Consider the following 12572-nt stretch of genomic DNA (forward strand, 5'->3'; position numbering starts at 1 on the left):
AAAGAAAAAGCCCGGGTCCCTGCCCTGTTTGTTCCCACTGCTTCGCAGCCATCCAGCTGTTTCTTTTTCTTTGTTGTCCTGACCTCATCCCGTACTGGAGTGAATCCAGAGAGTGAGTGCTCTGCTTAGCCGTCTTCTGCCAGAAACCAAACAGGTCAAGTTATTAGAGGAAAATGAAAGCTCTTTGGCAGAACTGGAAAAACAGATGTGCGGAGATATTTCTACTGCCTTGAAATACAATGTTGCCTGTTAAGTGCAAATGAGAGGGGACCTGATAAATATGCACAAGTTGTCATTATGGAAATCTTAACAGTGGCTACTAATTTAGCAGGATGGGTTTCTTTGGGTCTCCCTGAGCCACTAAGCTCACTTTCTGCCTGGTAGCAAGGTCACTTAGAAACCTTCTGCAGATGTAGTTTAGAAAGTGCTGATCCAGCACTGCAAGAAGATTCACCTCTGCTCAGTAGTTAGAGATGCTTCAGGGAGGCTGAGGGTAGGTAGAAGGGTCTCTGTAGGGCAGGTGGAGCCTGTGACTATCAAGAAGAGGTAGGATTATCTCCACCTGAGATAATGGTAAGGGCATCTTTCATGTCAAAGGCTTTGTGGCATTTATTTACTAAACTTACCTGGGTGAAGCTTTCTACACAGTGTATTCTGATTTCTTGATTCAGCTCTTGCTGTGATCTCAACATCACACGGTGGTTATTTGTGCTGTCCCCAGTGGTGGTGTTAATGGGGCTGTAACTCTCTGGCTGCCCATCAGCCATCGTTAAAAGCAGCAGCGACAGCAAGAAGTGAAACTGTGTGCAGGCATTTGGGATTGCCGCAGTGCCAGGCGGAGCAGGACAATTATTTGTTTGCTTGCAGCATTAGGAATCTGTGGGATTACATGCATGGGTGGGTGCAAATGTAATGAGCGTCAATACCCGAGTGCACTTGCGGTTTGGGATGGCCGTGTCCCTTCTGCAGGGACTTGGTGGTCCAGCCCTGGGTCTGACGGTAGCAACCACTCAGACCTCCCCAGCCACGGGGGATTCAGGATGGCACAGATATGCTGAGTGATTAACTGCTTGAGCAAGTCCAGCAGAGAGCTATCAAGATAATGAGGGGGCTGCAGCATCTCCCTTATGAGGAATGGCTGAGACACCTGGATTTGTTCAGCCTGGACAAGAGAAGAATGAGGGGGGATTACATCAATGCTTATAAATATCTAAAGGGTGGGTGTGGGACGATGGGACTAGGCCCTTCAACAGTGCCCAATGACAGGACAAGGGGCAACGGGCACAAGTCGGAACACAGGAAGTTCCACCTCAATATGAGAAAAAACTCCTTCCCTGTGCGGGTGCCAGAGCAGGGGCACAGGCTGCCCAGGGAGGCTGTGGGGTCCCTTCCCTGGAGACACTCAAACCCCACCTGGATGCGTTCCTGTGCCCCCTGCTCTGGGTGTGCCTGCTCAAGCAGGGGGTTGGGCAAGGTGATCTCCAGAGGTCCCTTCCAACCCCTGCCATTCTGTGATCCAGGGGGCTGCTACTGGCCAAGCCAGGGAGGCACCTGGAAATACTTTCCACTTCCCACGCAGCTCACTGAAATGCTTAGGAAATCCATGAGAGAGAGGTGTTTATTGTCCACAGCAGGGTATAACAGAAGTGTGCTTCCAGCCTGTGGATGATGTGCATCTCCTGGGTCCATAGTTACCAGTGAGAAGCCAAAGGGAGGTAGTGAAGTGAGATGGCACTGTCAGCTCTGCTCTGCTGACCTGACAGCTGGAATCGTGGTAGTGCTTGGCCTCAGCTGAGTAGGTTAGGACCAAAAGGAGTGGAAGGATGAACTTCTTTCCTTCTCCAAATTCAGTGGGGAAATAACATTAAAAATATAAATATATAAGAATATATCTATAAAATAGTGGAGCTATTCCAAAATTCATTGAGGGAACATTATATATATTTTATATATAGGTGTTTATATATACATATATAAAATTAGTGGAACTGCAAAGTGGAGAAGTTTGAGTGGCAGTTGCCTTGCCCTCCTGGGCAGACACATCTCCCCAGCAGTTATCAGGTATATCAAAACACAGAGGGATTAGAGAAATCCCTCTCCAATCTGCTATCCTAAGTTTATCAAATCAAAATAGAGTTAAAGAGGAAAAAGACTTTGAAAACCACTTGGAAACACACACCAGAAAATTAATATGGGTGAAAAGAGAAAAGACACTTTTACTTAGGTGGAAAAAAGGCTGTTTTTCTTGAAAACATAACAGCATGGCTCCTGAGGTCCTTGCAATGCTACTGAAAGACAAGACAGCAGATAATCCTTTTTCTTAACATACTTGTTCTTCTAGCACTGAAATCATCGCTGTCTGTCACGCAGCAGTAGGTGAAATGGGACTGTAGACTGTGGGGCCAGAATAAGAAATAAAATAAGCCCTTGGACAGCCTGGGCCTGCTTGGCTGTGGGTAGTGCCACCAGATCACACTGCAATTGCCCAGTCCCCCATGACACAGAATGCGAAGCAGAATAACGAAATTACTGTGTCCCATTTTGCCTAACCAAGTGATAAAGTTGGAGCGTGGCAAAAAGTAGTGCTTGAGTTGCTGTTTTGAATGGGGCTTGACGAGCAGAGCCCTCATCCAACTTCACCCACTGCTGTGAACAGGCACCTAACAAGCCGAGGGCAAAATTACACCTTCATTTACAGCTGAGCACGTTCATGGTTTGCCTGTGTCTATAAGCAAAGCCAACATTTACCTCCAGGGGAGGTAGGAGAGAGCAGCTGTACAATCCAAGAAACCAAAGGCCAGTTCCTCCAGGGGACTGAGGTGTCTAACTCTATCCATTGTCAATGTTCCCCATGATTTTGCAGAGGATTTAGCACTTAAAAACCTTAACCTGGGTCTGACTTGCTCTGAGATACTAAGGCATCTGTAGGAGACAAGGGAACTGAACATCCCTCTCTCAGGCCACGGCTGGTACCCTAGGCACTAGCCTGTGGTTGTTCCCCTGAGGAGGCCAAGGATCTGATTGTTTCCCTGCCTCCCCCTCAAAGAGCGATGCATTTGCAATTCTCTGCTCCCTGCTTGAGTGTGACCCCAGCCTGTATTAAGTGACTATAGGGAGACAGCTAATAGCTGCCTCCGTTTCAGAGGTTCAGAGACACCTGCAGGGACAGGACCCAACTGTCACCTTGCCTTGCATTCTGGCACTGAGGGAAGGGCACCCCTGAGGATGTTCAGCTCACCTGGGAAACGCAGTTCTGGGGTAACCGCTGCAGTGGGAGATGTGCAGGTGCGGGAATGGAGGAAGCTGATTTCACCACCAATGTTTTTTCCTTCTTTGTCCCTTTCCCATATCTTATAGTTTCCCCATGTCTTGCATACACCCAAGCAACAATGAGCAAAGCTGGGTCTTGCAATTCGAAAAAGCAATGCCTCAGACTGCTGTGATTCACAGCATGCTCCCAGAGCTTGGAGCTGCCGGGAGTCCCCGCTGCATCCATCGAGCCCTGTGGTGATGGCACTGGGCCAGCTCCCATCTCGCCATGCCCTTTGACAGGGCTACAGTGGCACTCTTCAGCCTGTCGCTGCATTTCCACTTGCTCTTACCCCTTTTGGGATTTCGGGAGGCAGAAACCACCATCAGGCCTTTGGGGCCTGAAAACCTTGTCCATGCATTAAGAGCTGGGAGAAATGAGTGCAAACCAAATGGATAATCCCAGTGTTACTGGCCATCTTGCTGGGGTGAAGGAGATTGGAGCAGTGACCTGGGGAAACCCAAGCAGTGTGCTGGTAGCACCAGCTGTCTGAAAAGATCTTCCCTGTGGGACAGTACTGGGAAAAAGATGCAGAGAGACTGCTGAACCCAATTTGTGACCCCATGGACCTGAGGAGGGGAATGAAATGCGGTACAAACACCCGAGGAGATCCCCCATGCTGCCTCCCATGCCAGACCCTCAGCAGCAGGGCCGGGGTGGGCTGGGGAGAAAAAGCAGTGGCTCCAGCACTAATGAAAATGCATCCTATGGGGCTGGTGTGATCCACAAAGAAACCCTGAGCTGCCAAACATCCTGTGTTCCCGCTACCACAGCGCTCATGTCCAGCATGGGCTGTAAATCCCTTGACATCAAGGGACATGTGCATCGCTGCTCACGTGAAAACGTGCCATGAGGCGGGTGGGCAGCAGAGGAAGGGGCATGCATTTAAGAACGGGGGGCTACATTTAAGAATGGGGTGGGGTGCCCCAGCTCCGTGCCAGCTATGTACAGCGCAGTCACTCCCCAACCGTCACCTGCTCCTGAGCCCTGTGAGATGGGGAGGATGCTGGGGGTGTGATGCAGGGGCTGGGGACTCGGCATAACTCCGATCACCTGCACATTGCCTGCCAGGCTTGGAGTGGGTTTGGGGGAGCCTGTGTTGCTGTCTGGGACGGGATTTAGCTCCCGAGCCTCCGGAGGCATGAGGTGGGGAGGCCGTGCTGCCGCACAGGCTCACCCCCGGGCGCATCCAGGTGTCTTCGGTGGCTCCGTTTGGGGCAGCAAAGCTCCAGCAAAGCCTGCGGCCCAGCCTGGGGAGGCTGGCGCTCCCCCCGAGCGCCCCGGCCTCGCAGCCTTGGCGGGGGGCACTGGGCGCCGAGACACCCCTGGGCGCTGCCCCCTCCGAGGGAGGGGGGGCGGCCGCTGAGCCCCGCCCATGGCCACTCCCTCGCCCCGCCTCCAGCCGCCGGTCCCGCCCCGCCCTTGGCCCCACCCCCGCCCCGGCCCCGCCCCGCCCGGCGGTGCGCGCCCCGGGGCGGCGGGGAGCGGCGCGGATGGACAAGGTGCTGCCGGGGGCGGCGGGGCGCGGAGCCGGAGGTAACGGCGGCCGCGCGGGGGACTGTTCGCGCGTGTCTGTTTGTCCGTCCGCGCGGTGTGTCTGTTCCGTGTTACCGCACGGTGCGTGCGTCTGCCTGCTCGTACATCTGTGTGCACACGTGTGTCTGTGTGCACCCGTGTGCGTGGGAGCGCCTGTGCCTTTGTCCACGTGTGTGCTGGGGGGCCCACGGGGGTGCGTGCCCGTGGGTGCGGGGGTGCCGGTGCGGGCTGTCCCTGCTCATACCCACACGTGCGCGGAGCGGTTGCTGCGTGGCGGCCGGACCGCGCCGGGGTCGCTGCTCCCCGGGGAGGATGCGGGAAGGCCTGGGCAGCCCCTCAGTGAGTCCCGGACCCGGCACCCCCGGCCTGCGTGGAAGCCCCACCCGCGGTGGGAAAGGGGGCGAGCTGACCCTTCCCCCGCCCGGCTGCACCGCTGGGGCCGGGCCGCCCAGCCTGCCCGGCCGCGGGGCGCCCCCACGCTTCCTCGCGCCCTGCACCCACCCGCGGACTTGTCCGGCTTCTCCCCGCTGCGAGCCGCGTTCGCCGTGAGCAGCCGTTTCCAGCTGGACCCGGAGCGGCCGCCCGTGTTCCCGCAGCGTCCCCGCGGCTGTCCCGGCGCCGGGCTGTCACCGCCGGCCGGTTGGGGGGGGCTCCAACACGCGTGGGGCTGACGGCGGGTCCCGTCCCAGGACGGGGCGAGCGCGGCCGCGTCCCGCTGGGGCTGCGTGGGGAGGGCCGCGCCGGGCGGGGGAACGCAGGAAGGGCCTCCCGCGCCGGGGGAGCGTTTTCTCACGTTGTTGTTGTTGTAGGGGGATGGTGAGAGGGAGCTTTTACGTTTAACCTTCCTACCGGGGCAGGGAGCACAGAGATAAACTCCTGTTTAAAAGAAAATAAAGAAAAAAGCATTGAAAGAGGAGGAAAAAAAACCACGTGAATTTAACTCGAATCGTCCTGCCAGGTTTTGTGATTCATAGTTTTTAAATACAGGAAGGTCGCTGTTGGTCTTTTTCCTCTTTCGATGGAAAAAGGTGGGGTTTTTTGTGTGTGGTGGGGTTTTTTTGTTTGTTTTTTTTTCCCCCTTTCCTGGTGCTGTGTGACCGTCCGGGAGGGGCGAGCAGCTGCCTGCGGGGCGGCTTGGCGCTGGGGTGCCCCACGCCCACCCGAGACCGAGATTCGTCTGCGAAGGCATCTGCAAGGCCCTGACCGGGCATCCACTGCGCTGAGGTTTTCCCTTTTTTGTGTAAAAATAAGCCTAAAAAGCTTTCTGAGAGAGGGGTGGCTTTGAAGGTGAGGAGTCCCCTGATTTTTTTCTTGTGCGCAGCTACCTGGACACACTGTTCCTGCTCACAGGTGTGCATGGAGATACATATTTTTTAATATTTTTTTACATAAATGTAAGTGTTCTATGTATACATATATGTATATATATTTTTAATACATTTATATATGTAGAGATATATAAAAATATATGTAGATATCTATGACAACACATATATATATAACCATAAAGTATACTATGTATATTTATACTTTTATATTTGTGTATATTATATGTATTGGAATATATATAAGAGATATGAAATACATATATGTAATAATTGATAATGGCTAGAAAAGCTCTTAAAAGGCTCCTATAAATACCTTACCAAGAGATGCTGGCATGGTGAGGGCAGGGATTATGGGGTGGGCGAGAGCCCAAAATGACCCCGTCTTTAGGGTTGCCCTGGGTGCATGCTGTGGCCCCGCGGGGAGGGGCCACATCCTGCCCAGCCGCCCCCAGCCCCAGCTGGAGCAGCAGTGTGAGGGAGTGGAGTTGGGGGGCTGGTTTTAGGTTGTTAAATAGGGAGGGATGTGCCCCCTAGCGTGGCTGGGGCTGGTCCCCCCAGTTTCCCCAGGCTGTGTGGGGCCGGTGGGAGCCCCCCCATCACCTGCATGTCCGTCCTCCTCCTCCTGTCCTGATGTCCATCGCTCCCCTTTGCCCTGCCAGCATTTGGCAGGGGGAGCTTTGCTTTTGGAAAGCACTCAGCTGCTGGAGGAGGGCAGCTTCGACCAAGACAAACGCACGCTGCCCCTCCGAAGCCCCGATGCCCGCAGGATCAGTGGTTGCTCTCTCTTGTTTTACGTTTCCAAGCACGTGCTGCTCCTGCGACATCGTGGAGCAGCATAGGGGCAGTTCCCAGGGTCCTGGCCCTACACAGTGATCTGGGCCAAATCCACCGCACATCGGCATCCTGGATGGAGGCACTGATGCATGAAGATAGCTCCGGCGCTCCTTGCAGGGGCTCCTCTGCGAGAAACTGCCAGCGCAGAGCTGAATGCATTGCATTTCTCCAGTGTAGGCCCACTGCAGGGAGTTTGTAGGGATCCCTGCAGCAGCTCTAGGAGGGATGTGCAGGGGGCTGCCCACAGGGTCAGGCTCAGCTGGACTCTGGGGGTGCATGTGGAGGTTTCAGGGTGATGTGGAGATGTTACTGCTGACCATTGCAGCTCCCCTTTGGAAAACGAAAGCCTGATTCAGCCTGGCACTGGTCCCTAATGCCATTTTTTAACACTGCTAGGCGTATTACTTGCTTTAAAGGCCAGATCTGGTATAAATATAATTTGGTGCTAAGGTGGGAGTATGTGCTTTGCGAAGCCTCCTTGTCCTGGAAACCATTAGGAGGACGGCTGCATACTCGGGTTTTCGCACAGAGATCTGCTAATGTAATAGTCCCAGTGGAAACTTTAGTGCTCGGGAATATTTTGCGGATTTGGGAAAAATCCCGTGAGGATTTTTGGTTTCATACAGCAATTGCTTTTTGGCAGCTTTGGGGTAGATGTAATCTGGTTCCCATTTGTGTCCTGAATTTTTAAATGAAAAAGCCTGCCTTCGGCTGAGGGCAGAAGTAGAAATAGATGGAAGTAAATAGAAAATAATAGTAGAAACAACAAGAACAACATCACCTCCATAAAAAATGTTAGGGCAACTTTTCTATTGAAATGTGGCATTTAGGAACTATATCTGTTCTTTTTTGGTCTTTTAAGTGTCTTTTTCAGTGGGTGGGATGCTGCTGTGGGTGTAAATCTGGAGTAAATTTGTAGAAGCTGATGAAGTCACTCTGGATTTGTACCAGTGTGGGTGAAAGCAGAGTTTTGCCTTGCAGTAAAGTGTATCCCGTGTGCGGCAGCAGGTCCTGCAGCATTTGCTGGCATGCCTGCTTGTCACTACCTCTCGGTGGCCTTGCCACAGCCCTGCTGTGTCCCGCGGTGGTGCGCGGCCGTGCCTTTCCCTACACGTGTCTCTACCACTTCTTGAAGTTGTAGCAGGTCCTTATTGCACGAGCCAGGTGGTGACAGCTGGTGCGCATCGAGGCAGTGCCTTTCCAGGAGCAGGGTGCTACCACCTCTCAGGAAACATATTCTGGGATTAAATAATTGAGCAATACTTGGGGTTATCTGCTCTGACCGTATTGGTTAGCACAAATATAAATGTGCTTTAGACAACAGCAACTCCAGCAATCAAGGCTCAGGCTGGAAAATAATGAAAAAAATTCCATTTTATTTGATTTGAGTTTAATGAATATTTTTATGAATTAAAATGCTTTTGTAAAGTTCAGTCTCCATTTAAGGCCTCGGCCAACTGAAATAATCAAAAACCAGTTATTCTTCTGCCCTCCCTTCTCAGCGTAGATGATGTGAGTAGGTATTTCAGTGAAGTCCCTGCTGGGTTGAGGGACAGCTCGTGGGTCCCTGACGTTCCTGGAGAGCAGGAGGCACTGGGGTTCCTCCCATGGACCTGGTTTGGGCTCCTGCATCCCGCAGAGGGCTGCCGCTGGGATGACTACCTGTCTTGGGCAGGCGGTCCCAGCCAGTGGTGTGGCATGTCCCGTCCCCTGGGACATGCTCCCCTGCCTGCGACGTGCATTGGTTTTGGGCTGTTTTGAAGGCAACGGCTCCACGTCCTCAGCCGTTACTGTGATTTTTCCCTGTTCTAAATCTGAGCTCAGCCGTCTGGGAGCAGGAACTAAAGGCAATTATCTTGTTAGCACTTCTGTGTAAAATACCTTTATTAAATTTCTGCGTTTTAAAAGTGGCTGAATATAAATTGTGTGTAATGATTTAATAGCAGAAGGCTCATAATTTTAATATATATTCTGGTAAGGAGACAGTTTAATTTCTTTTTCCTTTAGACATGACGCTTAAGATAAGAATAATGCAAAGGCTCCGCTCAGTGTAGTGTTATTGCAAGCAGTTCTTCACGCGGATCAAGTGAAGCACTGTAGATCCTTAGCCTATGGTTTATTGCCTGTGTTAAAAAAAAAGGAAAAGCTTTAGAAATCAGAAGATCCATATGATAGAGTTCAATGCCTGCATTTTCAGTTAGAGAGCACTGTACAGTCTTTGTACTATTTTTGTTCTGTCCTTATCCCAGGCTCCTTTGTACGCTGCAAGTTTGTGGGAATGACTCAGGGAGAAAGCTATTTAACCTAAAGGACACCACTGGCAAAAAAAAAAAAAAAAAATGGATAAAGAGCAATGTCAGTGACTGCGAGTGGGAACCAAGAAGAATATTTGTGTGTATCTGAGGAAGAGAATCCTGAAACCGCCTCCAAATGGGGCAAAAAAAAAAAAAAATCCTCTTTTTCAGATGCTGTTTTTTTAGTTCAAGAAGGGAGTTTTATAATATGGTTGCTTGAAGTAGCGAGGAACTAGACTTAATGAACCACAGTCCTAGGTCCTATTTCACTTCTGGTTAATTAATGGAAGAGCTGAAATATCCAAGTGACACTGATCGTGCCAGTGCTTTTCTGTAACATGATCGTTTTTAAAGGCAGTAAGTACAGCAAAGTCAATCATAGCTTAAACTCCTGCTTTGCGAGTGTCTTGTCTGCATGGTGTAGCTGGTTGATTTATGATTTTTTCCCCAGTGGAAAAAAAGAAAAAATCCTTCCCTAAGAATTTGAATGATGAATTTTTACCTTGGGAGTTTTTTGTGGCTTAGAAATCAGAATTTACAGTGTAGAAGATGTCTGCAGACTCTGCTGTGCTGACAAGTGGTGTGGCTGTAGCAGAAGCGTTGTCTCACTCAGCCTTTGTATTTCATTCTTTTACAGAGAGTTTCTTTCTTTTCTTTCAGCTCTGATTAATAGTTTCCCTTTTATCTCGGAGCAGCAATGCTGACATGAGTCGTATTTGTGCCACTGGCACTTTGATCAAAGTAGAAATTTCAATTATTGATTCAATTCTTTGAATATATTTAGGCTGGCTGCATGCTGTAGACTTACTGTTATAGCTGCAGAGGCAAATACATAGCTCATAATATATAGAGGCCTTTAAAATGCATGTAGTTCTGCAAAGCCTAGTGCAGCCACCTAAGGCACATGCTTCCCTTCCTCCATCGGGTTGATGCCCAGGTGACTGCTCGGGGCCTGGAGCTGCAACAAAAATACTCTGCCTGCATCCTGCCTCTCCTCCGGGGGTGAGCCTGGGAAGGGGGAAAAAACCAGCGGAGTATTCTGAAGTTATAAAACCTGTAACCATCTGAGATGAGAGAGCTGTGATGGGCACCATTTGCCCCCACATGCCCGTGCACCTGATTTCCATGGGGGAGGCACGGGCATCTGTGGGGGATCTCCCGGGCAGGCAGTCTTGGCTCTCCTCTTTCCTGTATCCATCTGATCTCATGCCAGGTTCAGGAGCTGCTTTCAAGGTGCCTTTGCTTTGCTTCGCTCGTAGCTTTTTTGCTCATCCGTTTTGTTTTTTGCTGATGGGAAGTGCTTATGAAAATAAGCATGTGAGGCTGAAGTTTCATGGAAAGTGTTCATTCTTGTAGGCAGTTAAATTTGGATGTGTTAGCACGATTCCTTGGGAGAGATGGGGTTTGGCTGCCTCCTTCGCCTTTCCTCATTAATCTTGCTAGTGCTTTCTTGGACGATGCACTTTTTGGAGAGTGAAATGACGGTGCCCCAGCTGGGAGACTGCAGGAGCACTTCTCGAGCAAGGGAATAGCACAACATGGATCCTGGAGCTAACACTGGAATGGGGATTTCTTTCCCCAGAGCAGGGCGCTGCGAAGGGGAGTCTCGGCTTGGTGAATCCTTCCGGGCACAGGGGTGAGGCTTCTCCCGGCTCAGATGTGGTAGATCCCCAGCTTTCATGTGGGAAACGAGAGGTGCTGGTTGCTCACATCTGGTGTGCGTTACGTGGATTGGATTTCTGTCCTGCAAGATGTTGCTCTGCTCCCGTGAAAATAATATTAGTGATGCTTGTTCTGTCCTCGCAGGGCTCGGGAGCCCTGGCAGCTGATGTGAGGTTCCCAAGCAGAATTACGGGGTGCGGGAGTGAGTCAGCCACCCCAGAAGTGACCTAGAAAACCTGCACATCAACTGGGGAGCTGCTGATGGGAAACAATCACCAATGTGTGTCTGAGCCCCTGCTCCTCTTTGGAGCTGGGGCTGCAAAGAGTCCCAGTGCTGCTGGAGAAGAGCTGCGGGCGGTACCAACAGCATCCTTTGCAATGCTGTTGGAAATGGCATCTGCTTTTTGTAGGTAAACCAAGAAGCGGGAGTTAATTATTTCTGAGCTGAAGGAAACTCAAATCTGCCTCCCAGCCTTGGGAGAGCGGCTTGGCTGTGTGGATGGGGTACAGCAATCCCTCCTTTCAAAAGTGGGCTGATGCTTAGGAGAGAAACTAGGGTTCATGGGCCAGGATGTACATGGAGCGGGCGTCCAGCCGTGATGGACAGTCCCTGTGACCCATTGGAAGGACTGATGAGTCCACCCTGGGGGATTCATGGCACAGCCTTTGGGCACCTGGCGCGCTTCGACCATCCTTTCATTGGTTCCCTTAAATAATTATTTTCCTTTCTTGTTGACCTGAGATTTTTACACAGCAACAGGGCAGAGAAAATATTTTAAATGTGGAATAAGGTATTTATATTCCTTTCTGGCTTGGCTGTGAGACACAGGGACAGATGTGGGCTTGGAAATGATGTCATTTTTGTTCCGTCATTTTTGGACCTCTCTTACAAACCGCCGCAGAGTTTATAGGAAAGTGTAAAGCCACCTTACTTACTTTTTAATTTCAGGTGATTGCTTTGGATGGTATTTGAAACGCCTCGGTCTCTTTCAAACCACTCGGTCAGTAGGGTACATATTGGGAGAGGATTTTTTGGAGGACAACTCTGTGTTTTTGTTTGGCTGGGTGGCTTTTGGGTGGTGGAGGAGGAGTCGTATGTGCCGGCAGCGTGGGCTGTGCCACAGGGAGCCGCAGAGCAGTACCCGGACAGGCAGTGGGGTGTGATGCAGAAACTCATCACTCGGGTGCTGCCTCGAGGTTTTGCCTCTAAAAAGCAGCAAACTGTCATTGCACAAAGGGCATTTTTTGGTGTTTTACTGAAGGTGAGAGTAGTAGTACAGTTTGGCTGTAAGAAAACCATCTTCTTCAACTATTTTTTTTTGAGGAGGAAATTTGCTTCTTGGGGATAATGTTATTGCTCTAAAACTGTGGCTTTCTGTAATGTCACAGCAGTGAGCTTCCTATGAGGTTTTGCTTTAGATCCGTTTCAAAACCAGACTGAAACCACATGAGAAACAGGAAATATTGAAGTGTTGCTCCTCTGTCTCTGGGTCCTTGCTGACTGTCTGGTGTTAATCTTAGCAAATGATTCATTGAAATAGTTCTGAATCTTCAGATGAATTAAGCTGCTGTGTAGTAACCCTCCAGGATAATGCGTTTACTTCTGTA

At 50.8% G+C, this 12572-nt stretch overlaps 1 protein-coding gene across 1 annotated transcript in view; it reads left to right on the forward strand.

Moving 5' to 3' along the window:
* Positions 1–4756: 4756 nt before the first annotated feature.
* Positions 4757–12572, forward strand: part of AMOTL1 (angiomotin like 1) — a 61366-nt gene continuing 53550 nt past the window's right edge. The window contains exon 1 of the mRNA XM_075081509.1: positions 4757–4846. Within this exon, the coding sequence (XP_074937610.1) occupies positions 4804–4846 (43 nt within the window). The 5' untranslated portion in view covers positions 4757–4803. The remainder of the gene's footprint in view (positions 4847–12572) is intronic.

The sequence above is a fragment of the Phalacrocorax aristotelis genome, chromosome 1 (genome assembly GCF_949628215.1).
Source record: "Phalacrocorax aristotelis chromosome 1, bGulAri2.1, whole genome shotgun sequence".
Lineage (NCBI taxonomy): Eukaryota > Metazoa > Chordata > Aves > Suliformes > Phalacrocoracidae > Phalacrocorax > Phalacrocorax aristotelis.